This window comes from Dermochelys coriacea, chromosome 1, assembly GCF_009764565.3.
Source record: "Dermochelys coriacea isolate rDerCor1 chromosome 1, rDerCor1.pri.v4, whole genome shotgun sequence".
NCBI lineage: Eukaryota > Metazoa > Chordata > Testudines > Dermochelyidae > Dermochelys > Dermochelys coriacea.
Genome location: NC_050068.2, coordinates 223,609,026 through 223,633,421, shown reverse-complemented (window position 1 = coordinate 223,633,421; position 24,396 = coordinate 223,609,026). Strand labels below are relative to the sequence as shown.

Here is a 24,396-nt window from a genome sequence, read left to right as displayed (position 1 = left end):
TTTAACCTAAGCTGGTAAAAATAAGCTTAGGAGGTTTTCATGCAGGTCCCCACATCTATACCCTAGAGTTCAGAGTGGGGAAGGAACCTTGACAGCTCTAGCGACATAAATGCAATGAGTTACTCCAGTATACTGGAGTAGAAGTCTAATATCTTAGCTGCTTTTCAGTAACCAAGGCAAAGAGAGGACACCAAGGGTAATGCGTCCAACTATGTATGTGTAATTATAGCTGACCAAGAATTGGTTTGTTTTTGGTGTCAGGCAGCCTAGTTGCCCAATGGAGACTTCCGTAGCATGCAATGTAGACATTGATTAGGAGAGCAAATGGGTTTTCCCAGCAGAAAGGGGATTTTTTTTAAGTGGCTAACTTAGGGGCCTCTTTGGCCTAGGCATATCCTTCTTACACTTTATATAAAGCAAGTAATCATCACTCCTATGGGCTGGAGTTCTCTCTTTCTTTAAATAGGATTACTGTGGTTTACATTTGGGAACCATGTGTTCCTGTAAAACATTCTTGCCTTCCAGCAGTTTTTTAATCCAAAACACACGCTTGTTCCTATGGACTTTAGACAGCTAACAGAGTTGCTAGCTTAACCAAGTAAGTGAAATTAACAGAAGGCTGGCTGAATGCTTCAGGGACCACTCTGTGTCAGTCTCACGAATTCTCTTGGTTTTATATAAAGCCCCAGATCTTGGATACAACTAACTGTGAGAATGAGAGCTGGTCAGAAGTTTGACAGAACATTTTTCCATCAGAAAATGCTGATTTGTCAAAAATGAAGTGTTCTGGAGGCATGTGTTTGTCACAAAAACTTTTGACCAAAACCATACATGTTCCTGACAGAAGCCTGGCTGGTTTTCTGACTGCCTCCTCTGCTACCTGACTAGTGGGACACTTCTGGTCCCACCACTCTGTGGGAAAAATTCACATATCCGACATGTTTTTCAAATTGTGAAATTTTCCACTGGAAGGAAATTCTAGTTCCCACACAGCTCTCGTGAGAATTTCTGCTTTTACCTTTTTCCTAAAGCACCTAGCCCTCATGGTTGCATAGAGCAGCCAGAAACTGTGACTGCTTTTGAAGTGTTGGAATTTGGCAATAGTACATTCTCCCACCTCACTAAATCCTACTCCACAAGCTGTCCCTCTCCTACATCTACAGCTTGATTCAAGCGGAGGATTGTTCTGCAAGCAGTATTCCTTTAGCTAGCAGATGCATTGCTATCATCTTTAGGAAGTCACTGATCCAGTCTGGGCGAGCAACTTCCCACCTCTCAAGCACTGGAAATAAGTAATTTTATAACAATAGGAGAGAATGGGTGAAAAAGCAGCATAAGTCTCAAGTGACAGGGAAGATAGTGTGGTCAGAGGAAGAAAAAAAAAATATGAAGAGTGGTAGAGAAAGCTAGAAGGGGGAAGACAAAAAGCAGCATAAAGAAGTAAACCAAGGAGAGGGGAATGTAAATATTCTTGTAGGGGAGTTCCCCTCTGCCCCAACTGAAGTGTATTACTGTAATAGAGAGGCCACCTCTGAGCACCCCCTTGTGTATATAGGGTGACACTACAACACCATGCCTCAGTTTCCCCTCCTGTAGTCCAGTAACTTTAAGCGCCTCTTTCTCAACACCACCCCTCCTTAGGACTGGTTTATGATTAACAACATTGTGCAAACAGGCCAAAACATATGTCCGAACACATAGTCCATACATCAACCCACTAGAAGTAGTCATGAAAATCCTAAGAGATTGCATCTCTCAACACCCCACATACAAGCACCTATGACCACACCCAGTCTCTGTCAGTCCTCTTCTGACCCTGGATAGCCTTCTCAGCAAGAACTGCCCCCAGTCTCTGCTGGGAGCACCCCAACTCCCCCAGGCCCTCTCACTGTTTCCATGAGTCCAGGTCTCCACCCCTGAAAATGTCAGCTCCTTCCCTATCCTTAGCTCCACCTCAGAGCTAGCAGGTATGTCCCTCTGCAGCTCCCTGACCTTCAGCCCTGGTTCTCAGAGTTGGACATGCCAGCTAGGAAACCTCTCTTGCTGCTCTTCTGACTTCAGCCTTCCCTCAGGAACCACATACAGTCTGCCAGATCTGTTAACCCTCACCTCCTGAGAAACTCAGGCTGCTCTGACTCAGCAAATCTTTACTCCCTGTAGGTCCCAGGTGCCCTCTTTTAAGCCTAATTGGGAGGCAGCAGAAAATACACAGGGGTACTGCCCCTGCTCCTCCTTAACGACATTTTTTTCTCTAAAGAGAGAGTAGGCTAGTAGGGGAAGAGTGGGTAAAACCCTCTCATGCACACAGCCTTAATCATACCAAAACTGTCCCCTGTGCTGCTCCAGCAACAGGTGTCTTGGATTTCACTCTGAAAACCTAACCACCCTAAATCTACATTAACTTTTCCTTTACATCTTGGTTGTCAGAATAGGCAAGTTTTAGAGCCAATGAGTTTAAACAATCTTTCACTGAGACTGAATGGTTCACTTTTCAAATTGTATTTTGAGCTATTTAATTACAATTGTACTGTTCCATTAAACTTTGTACTAACATTTCAAGGGCAAACTGTTTAGGTTAATACATGCATAATTACCTTTAGCAGGGTAATAAACAACCACCTAGCAAAGGGATAACAGCCCACTAACTCTTATAAATATGCATCCAGTACGTATAAACTCCTACACTTCTGTTGCCATGTGGTTTAGTCTAGCTTACTGAAATCAAGTCAAACATTTCAACAGTATTTCCAGTGCTACTTCAAATTTGCTCAAGTACGTAGCACTATTTGACATTCTGCAAATAAACTTCTAACCATTGCTGCTTTGAGAAGATGAGCTAAATGCCTGCCAAGGCTAATTTTGAATACTTCCTGTCTAGCTAAACACCATCAGGAATACTACTCGGGAATTAATCTAGCCAATCTATTTGTCTCTGGTCAAGTAAATTGCTGACTCAGTTTCCCCATCTGTAAAATGGGGGGCTTATTTCATATGTGTGATGTGAGGAACTACTAACACTTGTAATGCACCTTGTATTAAAAAGCAGTTTATAAATACTAAAAAGCACTCTTATTGTGGCAACTTCAACCTATATCTGTATAACTGGTCATGGACGAGTTGAGTGAAGGAGACCAATGGTCCTTCACAATAACTTTGAGCTGCAAGCAGAAAAACATAAAATGTCTTGCCATTTCAGACACTTTTTATGAAACTGGCACAAATAGGAGTTACTTTTCAAGCTTTACACTCCATATTAATATTTAGCTCTTCACAGCTTCAAAGTACTTTACAAGTTAACATAATTCCCTTTTGAACGGTCTTAAGTTTTTAACATAGACTATGCCCTTACCCCCCACCCCATTCTGTTTGCACCAATCCAGGACTGACAGACTGTGTTCACACATGCTCCGTGTTTGACAGCAATACTTAATAGGGATCCAGTTTTCTTAGAGAATCTGTTTCTCTATACCTTGTTTTCCCTGTGGGTAAAACTCTCTAACTCAATTCTGACAGGTTTCAGAGTAGCAGCCGTGTTAGTCTGTATTCGCAAAAAGAAAAGGAGTACCCGTGGCACCTTAGAGACTAATAAATTTGTTAGTCTCTAAGGTGCCACGGTACTCCTTTTCTTTTAACTCAATTCTGTAACCTTAGTAATTCTTTTGAGTACCTAACATTTGGTATCCTCCACTAATTTGTGCCTTCTTGCATGTTTTCTTTTATTCCCATTGTGTCTTGTTAGATGGCATATGTGCACTTGGATGCATTTTCCTCTTTATCTCTTTTCCACTGCAATCAAAACACCATCCTCTTTCTACACCAAGTACAGCACACCAACACCTTCTATTGCATGCCTGGTAATTCTTCTAAATGTCCATGTAGCTTTCACTTGTGTGGCAAACCTGACTTAAAGGATCAGTTTTCAGGATTTTAATATCTTTATCATTGTGCTCAGGTGTGGAGAGCTGCTCTGTAAACTCAAAGAAAGAGCAAACCTGCTCCACACAGCTTTATTCTGCTAAGTGACTCCTTCAGCAAATACTACAGCTTTCACCACATATTGTACCCTTCACTTTGAGTCTCCAGGGGTAGGATTTGTGAAGGGACTTAGCCATTGCAAGACTGAGCATCATGGCGCCTAACTTTTAGGAGCCTAGAAAAATCATAGGAACAACATTATGATCCACAAAGCAGAGTTACAGAGTAGCAGCCGTGTTAGTCTGTACTGGCAAAAAGAAAAGGAGTACTTTTTTTTTTCCACAAGTACTCCTTTTCTTAAAGCAGAGTTAGGCACCCATGCTCCTTATACAAGGAATGGGGGAGAAACAGGCACTTAAGAATGTGATTCACAAAAGATAACAGGCTTGGGGGAAGCCATCTAAGCTAGTCAATGGGAAATGCCGACCAGAGGTGTGTGAATCATAGAATCATAGAATATCAGGGTTGGAAGGGACCCCAGAAGGTCATCTAGTCCAACCCCCTGCTCAAAGCAGGACCAAGTCCCAGTTAAATCATCCCAGCCAGGGCTTTGTCAAGCCTGACCTTAAAAACCTCTAAGGAAGGAGATTCTACCACCTCCCTAGGTAACGCATTCCAGTGTTTCACCACCCTCTTAGTGAAAAAGTTTTTCCTAATATCCAATCTAAACCTCCCCCATTGCAACTTGAGACCATTACTCCTCGTTCTGTCATCTGCTACCATTGAGAACAGTCTAGAGCCATCCTCTTTGAAACCCCCTTTCAGGTAGTTGAAAGCAGCTATCAAATCCCCCCTCATTCTTCTCTTCTGCAGACTAAACAATCCCAGCTCCCTCAGCCTCTCCTCATAAGTCATGTGCTCTAGACCCCTAATCATTTTCGTTGCCCTTCGTTGTACTCTTTCCAATTTATCCACATCCTTCCTGTAGTGTGGGGCCCAAAACTGGACACAGTACTCCAGATGAGGCCTCACCAGTGTCGAATAGAGGGGAACGATCACGTCCCTCGATCTGCTCGCTATGCCCCTACTTATACATCCCAAAATGCCATTGGCCTTCTTGGCAACAAGGGCACACTGCTGACTCATATCCAGCTTCTCGTCCACTGTCACCCCTAGGTCCTTTTCCGCAGAACTGCTGCCGAGCCATTCGGTCCCTAGTCTGTAGCGGTGCATTGGATTCTTCCATCCTAAGTGCAGGACCTTGCACTTATCCTTATTGAACCTCATTAGATTTCTTTTGGCCCAATCCTCCAATTTGTCTAGGTCCTTCTGTATCCTATCCCTCCCCTCCAGCGTATCTACCACTCCTCCCAGTTTAGTATCATCCGCAAATTTGCTGAGAGTGCAATCCACACCATCCTCCAGATCATTTATGAAGATATTGAACAAAACGGGCCCCAGGACCGACCCCTGGGGCACTCCACTTGACACCGGCTGCCAACTAGACATGGAGCCATTGATCACTACCCGTTGAGCCCGACAATCTAGCCAGCTTTCTACCCACCTTATAGTGCATTCATCCAGCCCATACTTCCTTAACTTGCTGACAAGAATGCTGTGGGAGACCGTGTCAAAAGCTTTGCTAAAGTCAAGAAACAATACATCCACTGCTTTCCCTTCATCCACAGAACCAGTAATCTCATCATAAAAGGCGATTAGATTAGTCAGGCATGACCTTCCCTTGGTGAATCCATGCTGACTGTTCCTGATCACTTTCCTCTCCTCTAAGTGCTTCAGGATTGATTCTTTGAGGACCTGCTCCATGATTTTTCCAGGGGCTGAGGTGAGGCTGACCGGCCTGTAGTTCCCAGGATCCTCCTTCTTCCCTTTTTTAAAGATGGGCACTACATTAGCCTTTTTCCAGTCATCCGGGACTTCCCCCGTTCGCCACGAGTTTTCAAAGATAATGGCCAAGGGCTCTGCAATCACAGCCGCCAATTCCCTCAGCACTCTCGGATGCAATTCGTCCGGCCCCATGGACTTGTGCACGTCCAGCTTTTCTAAATAGTCCCTAACCACCTCTATCTCTACAGAGGGCTGGCCATCTCTTCCCCATTTTGTGATGCCCAGCACAGCTGTCTGGGAGCTGACCTTGTTAGTGAAAACAGAGGCAAAAAAAGCATTGAGTACATTAGCTTTTTCCACATCCTCTGTCACTAGCTTGCCTCCCTCATTCAGTAAGGGGCCCACACTTTCCTTGGCTTTCTTCTTGTTGCCAACATACCTGAAGAAACCCTTCTTGTTACTCTTGACATCTCTTGCTAGCTGCAGCTCCAGGTGCGATTTGGCCCTCCTGATATCTTTCCTACATGCCCGAGCAATATTTTTATACTCTTCCCTGGTCATATGTCCAACCTTCCACTTCTTGTAAGCTTCTTTTTTATGTTTAAGATCCGCTAGGATTTCACCATTAAGCCAAGCTGGTTGCCTGCCATATTTACTATTCTTTCGACTCATCGGGATGGTTTGTCCCTGTAACCTCAACAGGGATTCCTTGAAATACAGCCAGCTCTCCTGGACTCCCTTCCCTTTCATGTTAGTCCCCCAGGGGATCCTGGCCATCTGTTCCCTGAGGGAGTCAAAGTCTGCTTTCCTGAAGTCCAGGGTCCGTATCCTGCTGCTTACCTTTCTTCCCTGCGTCAGGATCCTGAACTCAACCAACTCATGGTCACTGCCTCCCAGATTCCCATCCACTTTTGCTTCCCCCACTAATTCTACCCGGTTTGTGAGCAGCAGGTCAAGAAAAGCGCTCCCCCTAGTTGGCTCCCCTAGCACTTGCACCAGGAAATTGTCCCCTACGCTTTCCAAAAACTTCCTGGATTGTCTATGCACCGCTGTATTGCTCTCCCAGCAGATATCAGGAAAATTAAAGTCACCCATGAGAATCAGGGCATGCGATCTAGTAGCTTCCGTGAGTTGCCGGAAGAAAGCCTCATCCACCTCATCCCCCTGGTCCGGTGGTCTATAGCAGACTCCCACCATGACATCACTCTTGTTGCACACACTTCTAAACTTAATCCAGAGACACTCAGGTTTTTCCACAGTTTCGTACCGGAGCTCTGAACAGTCATACTGCTCCCTTACATACAGTGCTACTCCCCCACCTTTTCTGCCCTGCCTGTCCTTCCTGAACAGTGATGCCCTCCCCTCTTGCAGAGTTGGTCTGGTCTGCAGGGAAACACCTGTTGCTGCTAGTGATCCCTTAACCGGAACCAGTGGCCTGAAATCAAGTAGTTTAGGTGCCTAAGGGGTTTCTTGCAGGAATGAGTTTAGCACCTGCATTGCTCCCCACAAAATGGGCAGGGGGTGAGACTCTGTAGCCTAATGGTTAGGGCACCCACCTTGTAAGTCCCCTTGTTCCATTCAATCTTCCATTATTTATCCACCGTTTCATCATGAGAGACTGAGGGAGCCCCGATCTGAGAATATCCTATAGCTCAGTGGCTAGAGCACACTCCTGAGTGATGGGAGACTGCTGTTCAACCCCTCTCTGATAGGGCAGAGTGGGGTAGGGGAATGAACTTAGATCTTCTACATCCCAGGTGAGTGCTCTAAACACTGGGTGGCAGCACCATTTCTGCCACCACCTCCTCTTCCAGATGGATTTTGAATAGGAGCTTCTTCTATAAGCATGCTCAGAGGCCGCCTACTGCATCAGGCCCAGCATGCAACAAGGGCAGGTGAGCACCTATCTTCCCCTGGTTCGTGAATTGCTCTAGATCAGAGGTCCCCAAACTGTGGGACACATACCCCAAGGGGGGCATGGAGGAACCTCCAGAAGAGGCGTGGCAAAAAGTTTGGGGACTGCTGCTCTAGATTTTAGGTGGGAGGTGGGCATCTGGATGCCTGGAGGGAGGCAGCAGTGTGCATGCCTCAGGATGTAAAAGTTGTACCCAGAGAACTTTTTTACAGAGAAAAGTTAGGTGACAAATGAGTTTAGGCGGCAGCCAAGCAGAAATATCATGAATCACAATGGTGCCATGGACAAGAACTTAGACACCAACCTTTGGAGTTTAGGCACCTAAATTGCTTTGTGGATTGCATCTTTAGGGGCTCAGTCATGCAATGTGTTAACCATCTCACAGAATCAAGCCTTTAAAGCTCACTTCTGAAAATGTGGCATACCCTCCATTCCCAATGCGGGCACTACACAAGTCACAGGATTGGACCCTAAATCCCTTAAACTTGCAGCAATAGCAGATTAGTGTGTAAAGTTCCAAGGGAGATCAAATGGCCAATGACTTTCAAAAATGTTTTCTTCTGTATGTTTGTTTGTTTTTTTTTTTTGGCAAGAGAGACTGAAATGCCACAGTAACTCAAATACTGTGGTGCAGTACTTGTTTTTAATGGTATCTACTTTACAGTCTTTCACATGAAACTAAAAACCACGTTTTTAAAAATGTGCAGTAAATGGCATACAAAAAAAATTCCCCACAATCATCAATAACGCTAGCAAAACAATTTATTTGTCCCCATGGATTTAGAGAAGAATACAACCTTAAGACTTGTGAGAATCACAAAGAGAAGTGTATTTTGTGTTAAAGCATATGATTCCAGTTGTAACCTCCTCCCAATCCGTGACAATCATCCAATCAAACACGCCACCTTAAACAGTTAAGGAACGTCCCCTTTAAGAAATAAATGAAACTTAATTTAGTTTTTTTCCTAATCTTTTATAACTTTCCATAATAGATTTCACTTTTTTCTTGTATTGTTCTCAGATACCAGAAATAGAGCAGTACACTTACACTTTGCTCAACCCCCTAGCATCTAAAGTCTGCTATACCACAGGGGAAAACCTATCAACAGACAGGTCTGCAACTGGTGTGTATGCCAAACATAACTAGTACATTTCTAATTCCGAACACTTAGCAGCCCAACTTCTGTGTAAAAATTCTATACAAGCAATTGCATAGAGAAAGTTTAATTCAGTAATATCTTAACGAGACTATTGCCACATTCAAATCTGAATTTTGATTTTGAAGTCATGAGACTCACACATGCAGTCATATGCTCCTTATGGCTTTGAACTTTAGGTGTTATTTATGTTGTGCATATTGCAATCACATCATTTGGGGACTCTTATTAAGGGGAAATATCTGTCTGCACTCTAGAGATACTTGTTCCAAGGATCCAAAAGGGAATTAGAGGGCGCCCTAGAGATAAAGAATTACAAATAATGGGCTGCAAGTTCCATTTACTGATAACAGTAAGAGAAACACTACGCTAATTTACTTGCTGAATGCTTTTAGCAGTGGTTTTCAACTTGTGGTCTGTGGACCTCAGGGGGTCTACAAACTAAGTCTAAGATTTTCAAAGGGTAAAATTTTCTGCACTTCCATTTGAAAATTCTTAGGGGTCTGCAAATGAGAAAAAAATGTTGAAAACCACTGCTTTTAGTATCACTAAATGAGAGTTGTTACATTAGAGGTAGTCTACAGAAAGTCCACAAGTTCAAGCCTTCTATAATTTTCCATGTACGAACTATTTACTGCAAATGATTAGGCGTCGACCAAATTTGCAGCCGTGAAAATCATGTCAGGGACCATGAAAACTGGTTTCCCCTGTGAAATATGGTCTCCTCTGTGAAATCTGAAGGCAGAGCAGCAGCTGCTGGCTGGGCACCCGGCTCTGAAGGCAATGCCACAGCCAGCAGTAGCACAAAAGTAAGAGTGCCAATACCACATCACCCTTCCTTCTCCCCGGCTGCTGGTGGCGGCATTGCCTTCAGATCTGGGTGCGCAGCCAGCTGGCAGGCTCACCTCTCATCCTGCTTCAGACAGTACCGCCGCTAGCAGCAGCAGAAAAGTAAGGGTAACAATAGCACAACACCCTAACAGGATCGCGACCCCCTTTTGGGTCAGGGCCCCCAGTTTGAGAAACACTACGGAGAAATCACACACATTTCATGGGTTGGCATGGAATAAATAGCAAATTTTGCATCCATGAAATTTGTTGTTTATGCTGTGATTAACCTGCAAAAAGTGTTATTTCTCCGCAATTTAAGAAGACTCCGCTAATGAGCTCTGAAACATGACAATACTTAGCTAAATATTTTTAAAATGTAAATTATAGCAGCAGCCCTTAATTTTTCAATTGCCTTAGTCATTAACATTTCCACAGTATTTCCTACACTAAATTTAGGGGAATACAATAACATGAGAAAATAAGGATGAATAGTTAAATACTCAGATCAGGAAATGACAATATTTAGGGTGCCTTAGCAACTTTAACTCTGTTTCATATTTATATACATTATGATACAGCCTTCAACTACTGGATCACATTATTTTCACAGAATTTTTACAAATAACTTAGCTTTACATCCATATTTTCTTTCCTGATACTTTCATTCTTGTGTACTTATTTTCAGTGTTATAATGATTCAGTATCTTTACTGACACACTTTTTAATTTTTTTCTCTAAGGCATGTATTTTAATAACCTAGCCTCAGATCCTCAAAGGCATGTAGGTGCCTAACTCCCATAGAAATCAATGGGAACTAGCCATGTACTATGCAATTTCTTCTAAAGCAGGAGCTCAGCATTTATTGGATATAGTCTGAAAGAGGCAGTTAACTAAGCTAATTTAGTGACAATTTAGGGCCTAAAATGCCATGCTACATACCAACAAATGTTCATAGATACTAAGGTCAGAAGGGACCATTCTGATCATCTAGTCTGACCTCCTGCACAACGCAGGCCACAGAATCTCAGCCACCCACTCCTACGAAAAACCTCACTTATGTCTGAGCTATTGAAGTCCTCAAATAGTGGTTTAAAGACTTCAAGGAGCAGAGAATCCTTCCTCAAGTGACCCGTGCCCCGTGCTACAGAGGAAGGCGAAAAATCTCCAGGGCCTCTTCCAATCTACCCTGGAGGAAAATTCCTTCCCAACCCCAAATATGGCCTAATCCCCTGAGAAGGGATATTAGATGGATGGGATCTGAGTTACCCAGGAAAGAATTTTCTGTAGTATCTGCCTGATGAATCTTGCCCATATGCCATATACCCTGAGCATATGGGCAAGATTCACCAGCCAGATACTACAGAAAATTCTTTCCTGGGTAACTCAGATCCCATCCATCTAATACCCCATCTCAGGGGATTAGGCCTATTTACCCTGAATATTTAAAGATCAATTACTTACCAAAATCACATTATCCCATCATACCATCTCCTCCATAAACTTATCGAGTAGAATCTTAAAGCCAGATAGATCTTTTGCCCCCACTGCTTCTCTTGGAAGGCTATTCCAAAACTTCACTCCTCTGATGGTTAGAAACCATCATCTAATTTCAAGTCTAAACTTCCTGGTGGCCAGTTTATACCCATTTGTTCTTGTGTCCACATTGGTGTTGAGCTTAAATAATTCCTCTCCCTCTCCTGTATTTATCCTTCTGATATATTTATAGAGAGCAATCATATCTCCCCTCAACCTTCTTTTAGTTAGGCTAAACAAGCCAAGCTCCTTAAGTCTCCTTTCATAAGACAAGTTTTCCATTCCTCGGATCATTCCTAGTAGCCCTTCTCTGTACCTGCTCCAGTTTGAATTCATCCTTCTTAAACATGGGAGACCAGAACTGCACACAGTATTCCACGTGAGGTCTCACCAGTGCCTTGTATAATGGTATTAAAACCTCCTTATCCGTACTGGAAATGCCTCTCCTGATGCATCCCAAAACCGCATTAGCTTTTTTCAGAGCCATCACATTGGCAGCTCATAGTCATCCTATGATCAACCAATACTCCAAGGTCCTTCTCCTCTTCCGTTACTTCTAATTGATGCATCCCCAGCTTATAACTAAAATTCTTGTTGTTAATCCCTAAATGCATAACCTTACACGTCTCACTATTAAATTTCATCCTATTACTATTACTCCAGTTTACAAGATCATCCAGATCCTCCTGTATAATATCCCGATGCTTCTCTGAATTGGCAATACCTCCCAGCTTTGTATCATCTGCAAACTTTATTAGCACACTCCCACTTTTTGTGCCAAGGTCAGTAATAAAAAGATTAAATAAGATTGGTCCCAAAACTGATCCCTGAGGAACTCCACTGGTAATCTCCCTCCAGCCTGACAGTTCGCCTTTCAGTAGGACCCGTTGCAGTCTCTCCTTTAACCAATTCCTTATCCACCTTTTGATGTTCATATTGATCCCCATCTTCTCCAATTTAACTAATAATTCCCCATGTGGCACGGTATCAAATGCCTTACTGAAATCTAGGTAAATTAGATCCACTGCGTTTCCTTTATCTAAAAGATCTGTTACTTTCCCAAAGAAGGAGATCAGGTTGGTTTGGCACGATCTACCTTTTGTAAAACCATGTTGTATTTTGTCCCATTTACCATTGACTTCAATGTCTTTAACTAATTTCTCCTTCAAAATTTTTTCCAGGACCTTGCATGCTACAGATGTCAAACTAACTGGCCTGTAGTTACCCGGATCACTTTTTTTTTCCCCTTTCTTAAAAATTGGAACTATATTAACAATTCTCTAATCATTTGGTACAAGTCCTGAGTTTACAGATTCATTAAAAATTCTTGCTAACGGGTTTGCAATTTCAGGTGCCAATTCCTTTAATATTCTTGGATGAAGATTATCTGGGCCCCCCGATTTAGTCCCATTAAGCTGTTTCAGTTTCGCTTCTACCTCAGATATGGAATATCTGCCTCCATATCCTCATTCCCATTCGTCATGCTACCATTATCCCTAAGATCCTCTTTAGCCTTGTTAAAGGCTGAGGCAAAGTATTTGTTTAGATATTGGGCCATGCCTAGATTATCTTTAACCTCCACTCCATTCTCTGTGTTTAGTGGCCCCACTTCTTTCTTAGTTTTCTTCTTATTTATATGGCTATAGAACCTTTTACTATTGGTTTTAATTCCCTTTGCAAGCTCCAACTCTACTCGACTTTTAGCCTGTCTCACTTTATCCCTACATGTTCTGACCTCAATAAGGTAGCTTTCCTTGCTGATCCCTCCCATCTTCCACTCCCTGTATGCTCTCTGCTTCTTCTTAATCACCTCTCTAAGATGCTTGCTCATCCAGCTTGGTCTGCAACTCCTGCCTATGAATTTTTTCCCCTTTCTTGGGATACAGGCTTCCGATAGCTTCTGCAGCTTTGATTTAAAGTAATCCCAGGCCTCCTCTACCTTTAGATCCATAAATTCTTCAGTCCAATCCACTTCCCTAACTAATTTCCTTAATTTTTGAAAGTCAGCCATTTTGAAATCAAAAACTCTAGTTGCAGATTTATTTTTGTTAATCCTTTCGTTCAGTTTGAACTGAATTAGCTCATGATCACTTGAACCAAGATTATCCCCTACAACTATTTCTTCTATGAGGTCCTCGCTACTCACCAAAATTAAATCTAAAACGCCATCCCCTCTAGTCGGTTCAGCAACTACTTGATGAAGGAATCCATCAGCTATCGCATCTAGGAAAATCTGAGCCCTATTATTATTACTAGCACTGGTCCTCCAGTCTATATCTGGAAAGTTAGTCTCCCATGATCACGCAGTTTCCATTAGTATTTACTTTATTAAAAACATTAAGAAGGGCTCTATCCATATCCAAATTAGATCGCAGAGGTCTATAGCACACCCCAAGCACTATCGTAGGAGAGGCTTTACTAGTTATCTTCCCTAGTGTAATTTTTGCCCAGACGGACTCTGTCTTATCCATTGCATCGCTTCTTATTTCTTTACATTCTACCTCATCATTGATATACAATGCTACTCCACCACCTTTACCTTTATTTCTGTCTTTCCTAAACAGCACATACCCTTCAAGACCTGTAGTCCAGTCATGACTACTATTCCACCATGTTTCTGTTATCCCTATAATATCTGGTTTCACTTCCTGCACCAGTAGCTCTAGTTCCTCCATTTTGTCACCTAGGCTCCTTGCCATTGGTGTACAAACATCTTAATTTTTGCTGTTTGGCCTCGCTCACATTTTGTACCCTATTAGGCACAGTCATTCTACAGCCAGTATAACCTATTAGACTGGTATCCACACTGCCCTCGCTCCTTATATACATTCTCCTACCCACGGCTGTATCCTTTCTTACTTCATCTTCTTCCCTCTCAATGCTAAAATCTGGCGTGGAGATTACCTGGACATTTCCCAACCATCTCCCCCAAATTTCTAGTTTAAAGCTCTCTTTATCAGTTGTGCCAGCCTCCATCCTAGAAGTCTATTTCCTTCCCTATTCAGATGAAATCCATCCCGAGAGAACTGTCCTCTGTCAATGAATGCCTCCCAGTGGCCATACATCCCAAAGCCCTCTTTATTGCACCACTGCCTAAGACGTCTGTTGACAGTCATAATCTTGTCATACCTTTGTTGCCTCTCTCTAGGAACAGGCAGGATCCCACTAAAGATCACCTGAGCCTCGATTTCCTTAAGCGTCTTCCCCAGCCTAGCATAGTCTCCCTTAATACTTTCCATCGAGAATCTAGCCGTATCACTTGTTCTCACATGAAGGATAATTAGGGGATTCTTTCCTGCTCCCTTTAGGATCCTTTTCAACCTCAGGTCTACATCCCGTAGATCTTACATCTTAGCTACAGCTACAGCTACATCTTAGCACCCGGAAGACAGCACACCCTTCTATTCTCTGGATCAGCTCTGGTTACAGGCCTGTCTTTTCTTCTCAATAAAGAGTCCCCGATCACATAGACCTGCCTTTTCCTTGTGACGGTGCTGTTCTCCAGTCTCTCCCCTGTTCCCTCTGGCTGCAAGTTCTTTCCATTCCTATTTTCCCTTATAATCCTCTTCAACCCATCCTGTATCCTCCTGGGGCTCATATTTGGTGTAGTCTCCCTTGACTCTTCCCCTTTTCCTATAGGACTAGCCTCTCTTCTCTTCTTCCTTGCCCTTCCACCATCAACGACTACCTGCTGAGCCCCTTCTTCATTTTCCAACTCTGCAAACCTGTTCCTAAGTTCTATTTCTCCTTCACTAGCCCATCTTTTCCTCTGCCTGGTTCTTTTAGTCACACGCTTCCACTGACCACTTTCCTCATCCAGTCTCTCCTCAAAATTCCCCAGCCCTGCTTCCATCTGTGAGTCTGAGCTTTTCCCTTCAGATACCTCATATCTTTGCTCCATCATCTGCTCAAACCCCTTCTTAAACTCAACCAGACTTTCCACCTGCATCTCTAGACCTCAGATCTTTTCCTCCCATCAGCTCTATCAGACATCATTTCATGCAGAAAAAACTCTTACCAGGTCCCCCCTCCAGGATCATGTACATACCACAGCTTCCACATCCAATCATCCTTATTGTGTCTTCCACTACAGGAGTCACTCCCACAGTTGCCTCCGTATCCGTCATAGCCTTCCCACCTAAGTCCTGTTAATCTGGGAAACACAAGCCACACCAAAAGACCACCCCCCACCACAAAAACCAACCCCAAACAAGCACCACAATACAAACTCCCATTGCAAACTCCCCTGTTTACAGCTCTGTTTGCTGGCTCCTGTGCTGCTACCTGACTGGCTGGCTACCTTTATAGGACCCCTAGTCAGAAAAGCCCCGCTCCCTAATCAGGGCTCAGCTTCTCTCCCAGCACAAAGCCCCTACAAGCCTCTACACATACACAAATACTAAAAATACAAAACCAAGTACAAATACCTTCTCCTCCAACAGAACTCCCACTCAAACACCTCTGTTCACAGCTTCTGTTCACTATTACTCCTTGTAGTTATACTTGCACCATTTTATTCCATGTGCAACTGATTAGTCCATACTTCTCAAATGACTATAAGGGTTTGTCTGACATACATGGAATATTACTTCAGACGCTACACAGCTTGGTTGTGTCTAAGGTTGTGGAAACCCTAACTCAAGCAGAGTTTCTAATACCCTGAAAAGAGAACAGCTGGAGATTCCATTAAGTCCAATAGGCGTCTTGCTATGGCTGATCAATTTTACAACTCAGATTTAAAAGTAGATAGAAAAAAGCTGATGATAAATTGGATGAGAAACAATAGGTGATCATATAAAGTGAAGTACTGAAGAATAATGAAGATATGCCAGGGGACAGTTAAATTTGTGCATACAGTCTTGGTCAGTTGCTGACTTGACTGCTTCACCATGGGATCTTAAAGTTCTCTTAATATAGGTTTTTCAAAATATATATAGTCTGAGCTGGGGAGGGGGTTGAAAGGAGAAAAAAAACCTCCATAATGTGATCATGTATGGCTTGATAATCCTAGAATGTCCCACCCCTACACCACATGAGGTCTGCAGTACAAGATCCCACTGCTGTGCTCCTTAGAAGCTGTGTAGCTCTTACCTGACAAGATACTTAAGGAATGAGCAAGGCTGCTGTTTGTTTGGTTTTTGAATACACCTAGGTGAAGTAATCTGGGATGTTTGCTCTAAGAATAAGATTTTTCTTATTTAAAACCTATACAGTATTTTTCACTCAAGGACCTCAAAACCCTTTTTGATTACTGCTTAGACCTCAGCATACCCCTGTGAAGAAGGTATTGCAATCATCATGCTGTAGTTTAACCATTTGTATAAAGTAATCTTTAACATTCACAAAACAAGAAAATAGCATAGGTGGGAATAAAACCCAGGAGTCTGTCACCTAGTCCTCTACTCTAAACACAAGGCCAAGCTGGGGTGTGAATCTAGCTTGTACTAGCCTGGTGTGGACCAGGTGTACATAGGGACCCTGCTGATGCCTGTTAACCATTTGTTCGTGTGTTTTGATCTAGTCCCCTTTCAAATAGGACTAGATCAAAGTTCATTAATGAACACTTAATGCATGTCAGCAGGGTTCACGTGGTCAGCTGGTTTATGGCAAGCTAGTGCAGGGTAGATTCACACCCCAGATTGCCATCAACATAGACAAGAATTTCATCTCCTTTTTCAAACAGTCCTTGTTTTCTCTGCTCATTGCCAACGTGGGTTTCAACCTGTGCTAACTGTACCAGTGATTATAATGTGAACATCTGTTCACTGAGAACTCGACTGAGGCCAAAAACTTCTTTATCTCCTGCAACAGACATGAAGTCGTCTTCACTACTGACTTGGCCCAGACTCAAACCAGTTGCCTATAGGGGAAAGGTTCACTCAGTCATGATAAATCCCTGAGCCATCCTGATGTCCCTTCCCTCACACCTCCATCTAAATTATTTTCAGCGACTAAGCCGACTGTACTAAATACTAACTCATCCATCTTGGACAGTAACTGTCTGTGATAAGTTAATAGTACCATCAACTTTACATTTTCACATTGCTCCATAATACAAATAAATACAAATGTAAAAGGTTTCTGATGCAAATATAAACCTTGACTTAGAAGTCAAAAGGGGCCAGATTCTCTCACCTATGTAAAAAAGGAACACTTCCCATGGAAATCTGCACATTACCCCACAGCAAGTTGTTGGGAAAATGGTATTTACCTCCATGTAGGAAAGGCTACAGGGCTCTTGCTAAGCTCTCCTCCCTCCAGGGAGCCCTGGGAGGCCAGAGTTGTTAACGTCGGACCTGCGCCCCTCACATCAGCTCCAGCATGTGGCAGCTCCACCTGGGCATCTTGTAGTATGGTTAATGAGCTGTACTGAGCATATATACAACATTTGATGGGGAAAGAGGGGAAAACAGCAGGCATCCCCACAGCCCTCCCTTAGTCTGCCTGCTCCCTTCATGTGGACACAGAATAGTGCAGAGAGACCTCCTGCAGAATGCAGTGGTGGGAAGGACATGGCACCTTGAAAGTATCTGAGTTTCTCTTCTATGCAAAAGCATGTAGATCCACACATGGAGGACCTCTTTATGTTCAGATCACAGGAGTTGTGATCTGCCCATAGAAACAAGTTTAGCTCTAAGTAAAGGATCTCTCCAATTTTCAGAAAGCACTGTTAGATACACAGACCACTGTGCATCACACTTATCTTCAGTCTTGTACTCAACTTCTAACTTCTGTGTCTGAAACTAATGGGCTAAGCTCTGCTCTGGTTTACATTAGTGTAAATTCCATGCAGCTCCATTGACTTTAAATAACTTTCATTCTTTAACTGAGTGGAGTTACACCTGATTGACACTAGTGTGAGGGCAGAACTTGGTCATATAAATATGATTACAAAGCAGTGGTTCTCTTGGTTTAACTTTCCTTTAAGATGGAGATGATCACTTTTCCACCATCAAAGTCTCTTATCTTCAAGAGAGTATCTGTGATACACTAATTGCTAAGTGTAAACTGTGAAATTATTAGAATATTTTAAAAAAATTAGTATTTTCACTTCTATCTTGATGGCTGGCAATATCCATTTTACTTTGAAAATCTCTGGTTCAAGGGTAACAGACTACAGCAATTCCCAACCTGCCATAATACTGGCTTAATAGCAGAAGGAGATCATCACGTGAATAAGAAACGTTTTAGTATCGAATATGCAAGTTCTCTTTTCAATAGCAAACAGTACTAAAGCAGAATACGTACAGGTTTCCTTTTGGTCAACTCTTATCTTAAGTTTCAATGACAGAAAAGTTTTAATGAGACAACACAAGTGAATAAAGATAACAGGGCTTGACCCTCAACTCTACGTTAGGTTTCTGTACTGTTGTTGCTATAAATGTCCTTGCTTTCCAACAGGGTGGCCACCATTAAGTAGTAGCTAAGAAATTCCAGTGGCAGTTAATGAAAATAATTTTATATCTTACTTGTTGTTTGGTGCCGCTCAGCTCACTGTATCTGACACAGAATGGCCTCTCTATCACTTGCAGACAGAAAAGAACAGAATCCTTATCTCCCTGCCAGGATATGAACAACCAGCTAAATCAAAGTTGTTTCCTTTTCTAGGGTAAACATATAACAAAAACCACTTCCCCGCCATCAGCCACAACTTTCCTGTGTCTTCATATTTGCCACCTGGGACTTCATTATAGCGAACCTCAGCTGCATCTATTTTCTGACCACTTACCCCTTCCCAGTCTGTTTCTCTGCCTCGGAGATCTGGCATGAAAACTGGACTGTGCATTTGAATCCTAATGAAATGTCTTTCACCAAATTCTTGGGAGGTCCCCGAAGACCTGGACACATAGCATACCCTGTCACATAGTCTAGAACATTAGTCAGATAAAATATATTGCGCTGTACTTTGTGTTCATTGTTATCTGATTCCTAAATTGGGGTGGAATAATTTTGTCATTGAGGAAAATTGGCTGCCCGTATCTCTTTCCAGCCAAAGGGCATGCCTATGCTAAATGAGATATTTAAGAAACCTAACAGTACTTTAGATTATAATCCAGCCACTTGTTGTTCAAAATGCAAACTAACAAAATGTATCACCAAGATACAAAACATATAAGATGTCCCAATCATAGTTAAAGGATTTAGCTGTCTGGATTTGCATAGTAATTTCAATTAAATATAATCTTCTTTCATCTTTTTTTATGCTCATAGTAGAAAGTAATTGGATGGATAAAACGGAAAACTTTGGTGCATAAAGGGAGAAACACAATACCTATGTCTTATTAAAGTGAATTTGTCTGCCATGCTACAATACCCCAGGGTCAAAATTACACATATTACAACTACTTCAAAAACAAAATCTGAGGGTTATACAGTGCTATTTTGTGAGTGGGACTTACGCAAATGCATACAATAGTTTAGAACTCAAATTCAAGCAAGGCATTCCTGTGTCTGGACTAAAGACCATATGGTCGGCAGCTGGACTCTAAGATATATTGATACCCAATTCTTTAAGGAGCTTCGGTAGGAGCAGAAAAATGGTTGGCACAAAAGAGAATCAAGACACCATATACTGTGCACCACCGCTATCTCTGCTGCCCTCTATTCTCCTTCTGCCCACAAATTTAAACTTTGATTCTGTTCATGAGAGTGCTTTCAGGGTTCACTTGTCCAAACAGTCCTAACAAATGTGAGAACTACTTGGGCAACTAAGGATTTGCAGGATTGGGATCTTAATTTTAAGTAAATATGTAAGATATAGGGGGCAGGGATGGGAAAATTCCTAAGCAAACCCATCCTTCAAAATTGTTGATTGATTAAGTTTAGGGTGTAATCATGAAGTTAATATCTGGAATAATTCCACTGAGAAAAATAGCTACCATGGATTTAATTAAGAAAAAAAATCTGTTCCCTTTTCTGGTTTTCTAACACACAGGTTACAACAGTTTAACGAGTAATTAGTAAATTTTGAATCATATCTGATCAAGTTTGTTGCTTTAAAAAAAAGTTTGAGGTACCAGGAGAATTTTCAATACTACATGAGACAGTAGGTTGTCATAGTAATTTCAGAATACAAGATGGTTGGCAAGTTCCACAGAACTTGTGGTCACACTGGCTTGCCTTTTTTCGCAGTATGTACACTTTTCATAGCTGAACTGGAAGTACCTGTCTTTTTTTTTTTTTTTTTTTTTTTTTTTTTTTTTTTTTATATAAATCCAGTTCCATTTGGATATTGGTTCCCCACAGGTTTGTAAATGACTAATGTTGTCACTGTAGTATGTGAAGAATTTGAGGAGCGTTAATGAAAGCTGTGCATCTAATTCCCCACATTCTACACAGAAAGATTTAGTCATAAAACTTCAGTTACATACAAGAAAGAAGGGAATTAAGATCCTAATGATCCATGTGACATGTGGATCACTTACAAATTAATGTCTGTAATGCATGAATGAAATGGACAACATTTTTAAAGTGTCTTTTAAAGACACCAGCTTAGTTTAATAATAAAATTAATAATTACATTTCAGCTTTTGATACTCAATTTTTATTCATGTCATTATGTCCTTTACTCATATTTACTATTGTACAGTATATCTACATTTTGTAAAAATCCTTGTACTGTAAATGTATATACTATATGATCATTAGGTAGCTAAAGCACTTAGGTGGACACTTGGATGCAACAAATGATTCTTTAGACGTTAACAAGTTTTCTTTTAATCAAAATAAGCACTTCTTAGTGAAAAGTTTTTAAAAGTGGGGTGGATGGGGGAATTAAGTGGTTTTTAGTTTTACTAAAATCATTATGCCACTAAATAATAACAATAATAATTTTCTATTAACTCCAGTGGTTTACCCCAACTGCGGTCTAGTTTTTTAAAAAATCACTGCCACAAGCACAAATTAAAGGTCAACCTTAGTTTGCTCTCATCATCAGTATTTCATATCTCAAACGCATTTTAGTGAGAAATAAATCCCAATTTCAAATAGGCTTAAACCATGACCATTCACATATTTAAATCTACACAAATGAAATCTGTTTAAGCCTTAGGCATGATTATATACTGTAAGTATAGTCCTTGAAAGAGGCCCTATCGGTTTACTTGGCAAAATTTCATGAATCAAAACATCATTTGATAAAACCAAAGATAATCTTGAGGCAGAAAGGAAATAAATAGTAATAAGACAATCTACTTTATGACTAACAGAGCATCATGGTTTACCCTCATTTTAAAACATTGCTGTATCTTTCTAAGTCTTTTTTCCAAAAAGTAGGCATTTGACACTGCCTTGCTCACTTGAAATGAGTGATGGTTTTCTAAGGATAAGGAATGCATGATCAGGCCTTAAGAAAGCACCGGAGACAAACACGAGCTATATTCTCCACTTTTCTTCATAACAGACTTTTTTTTGGCTCAATCCTAATCTCATTCCAGTCAACGGTGAAACTCCCATGTGAGTCAATGGGGGCACGATCAGGCCCTTTACTGTAGCAAAAAGCAAATAATAATTACTGTTAAGGCAGCCCATGGCAAAGATCTTCCCAGCCTGGGTCGACAGATTAGGACTCACCAGAGCCAGCTTTAGGGAAAATGGCATCCTGGGTGAACTTGTATTTTGGCTCCCCGGTCCCTGGGTGCCCCCCATTTCCCTTGGCCACCATGGGTTCCCCAGGCTCCCCACCCCTCTCCTGTGCCCCTAACCCCTGCACTCTGCCCACTTTGCCTAAACCCCTGCACTCCCCTCCTGCGCCTCCTAATCCCTGCACTCCCCTTCTGCGCCCACATGGGGAAACTGACCTGGATGCACAGAGCAGCTGGAGTTGCTGTTCACTCCTCCGCCCCCAATGCTGCCCCTCCGTGCGCCCCTAGGGGGCTGTGAGTGGAGGAGCGATGTCAGAGCTCCTGGCTTTCCCCGCCTGGGCTGTGACCTGGATGCACGAAGCGCTTGGCGTTGCTCCTCACTTCCCCACTTACACCCCCCAGGGGGCACAGAGGAATATTGGGGAGGCAAGCAGTACCTGTGTGTCATCACTGCCTTTCCCCCCCCACACACACACACACACTGCTCTCCCCTCCATCGGGAGAAATCTAGGTATGCCCCCACGCGGCACTCCCCTACCAGCCAAGAGCAGTTTCCGACGCTACATTGGCAGCGCGCATTCTGCGCTGCTGTACAGTGCCCCCCTTGACCATGGCACCCTGGGCAGTCGCCTGAGTGGCCCACCCCTAAGGCTGGCCTTGGGGGTTCTCAGGACTTGCGCTACCCCACTAAAAATAGCCTTGTGGACAGCATTTCTAAATTTCAGCTCGGGCTGGAGCTTGGGCTCTGAAGCCCACCCCTCTCTAGGCTTCAAAGCCCAAGCTCCAGCCTAAGCTGCAATGTCCACACAGCTATTTTTAGCATGGTAGCATGAGCCCCACAAGCATGAGTCTGTTAATCTGGGTGGGGGGGGGGCCTCACTGCTGCCCTTAAACAGCATGTGAAGTGATAACTGAACTGTACTGTCCTGGTGGATGCTATAAGCAGCTCAAAGAAAATATTAACAGCTGTATTAATTTGCTACTACAGGGATAAATCAAAGCCTTCATTTCCTCTCACTGTGTACTGCACAAGTGGTAAAATGACTAACTTGCTGCAAAGCTCGTATCCAATACTGATAACTCCAAGTTGTGTAAATTAACCCAAACTGAAATGAGAAGTGTAGCGTTCAGGTGTTTGTACAACAAGTTGACTTCAAAAATGGCTTGAAGTCAGTTTTGCAACTGCAGGATGATCAATGCGCATCTACAGTCATATGATGTATCTGACATAACTAAGTCTTATACATCTCCTTGTCTACTGGAACAATGTAAATTAAATTAAGACAGAGATTAAAAAAAAGTGTGGTAATAGTACTGGACCTTTTTTGTCTTGGATATAGCAAGGATGAAGAACAGTAATTGAAAGAGAAGCCACAAATAAAAATAGAAACACTGAAGGACTCCAGTGAACCACACTAGAAAAGTTAACATGTATAAGGCCAGATCCTTTTTGGACAAGTAGTTCCATCCATTTCAGTGGGATTACTCATGTGAGCAAAGACTGTCCATATGAGTAAGACTCGGAGTACTCTGGTTTCTGGTAGACCATGAGTGCACATTTTCATATAGCTCTTACATCAGAAATTACGTGAAAGTATAGGTACTTACACAGTAAAATGGTAAATAAAACACTTCCATCCACTAGGCCTCTCCAGGAAGTTGTAGACATCTCCCTGCATGCTAGTTTTGGTTAAATAAGGGCCATAGAAACACTTCGTAGTGTAGGTCCTACGGATTTCACTTCCTGCCATAGGCTGGTTGCTGAGCTGGAATGCAGAATCCTTTGTGTCTTCCTCAGAGTTAGTGGGAATTCCTGATCCATTATTCACCATGGTATCTGGAGATAGTGCCACTGAAGAATATTGCTTATTGTTTAGGTTCCCTGTGACTTCCAACAATCCTGAAGACTTCCTATGACCATTCAGACTACCTAACTGGGCACTGGAGCTTTGACCTTGACCACAGAGGTTATACATGGAGTGCCCACCAGTTTCACCATTACCACAGGACATTCTGTAATGAAGCACAGGTATTGCTAACCCTGATCAATATTTAAAATCATAAAAGAAGGTATTGTATATCCTTTCTGTCCTGGGTGTTCTCCAATAACTGATAAGATGTCTTTTTGCCGTTATCCTGGAACTCCTCTGTGACACAACAGTGTGAGCCACCAGCCTGTCACCTGCTGTCACTCAGAGGCTCTGAAATTAAATCAGAAGAACATATTAGACAATGGAGACACAAGAAGTAACTAGACGGTAAGACTTTTGGAGGGGTGGAAAACTTAGATTCAATGTAATGACAATTAAACAAAAACAGGCTTAAAGGTTACTAAAATAGCACAACACAAGTAACAGAAGCACCTTACCTTCCTCTTAGGTGATTCTATCAAATCATTTTAAATTCAGTGAATACAGAAGTCTCCTTTCCTGCAGATAGAACTACTACAGCTGCAAATTTATCAGTGCTTCTGTTTTCTGAGAGTCTATACGTTGACTATAAGCTCGCTCTGGGCTAAAGCATAGTATACATAGGTTTAAAATATGGCGCTTCATTATTATGTTGCATTCTGAAAGACTTGGCTAGGATGTCTACATTGTAGAACAATTTTAAGATT

At 42.2% G+C, this 24,396-nt stretch overlaps 1 protein-coding gene across 1 annotated transcript in view; it reads right to left on the bottom strand.

The window, feature by feature from the left end:
• Positions 1 to 23,889, bottom strand: part of LOC119855632 (potassium voltage-gated channel subfamily KQT member 1-like) — a 765,296-nt gene extending 741,407 nt beyond the window's left edge. The window contains exon 1 of the mRNA XM_043515017.1: positions 23,388 to 23,889. Within this exon, the coding sequence (XP_043370952.1) occupies positions 23,388 to 23,791 (404 nt within the window). The 5' untranslated portion in view covers positions 23,792 to 23,889. The remainder of the gene's footprint in view (positions 1 to 23,387) is intronic.
• Between the last annotated feature and the right edge of the window lie 507 nt (positions 23,890 to 24,396).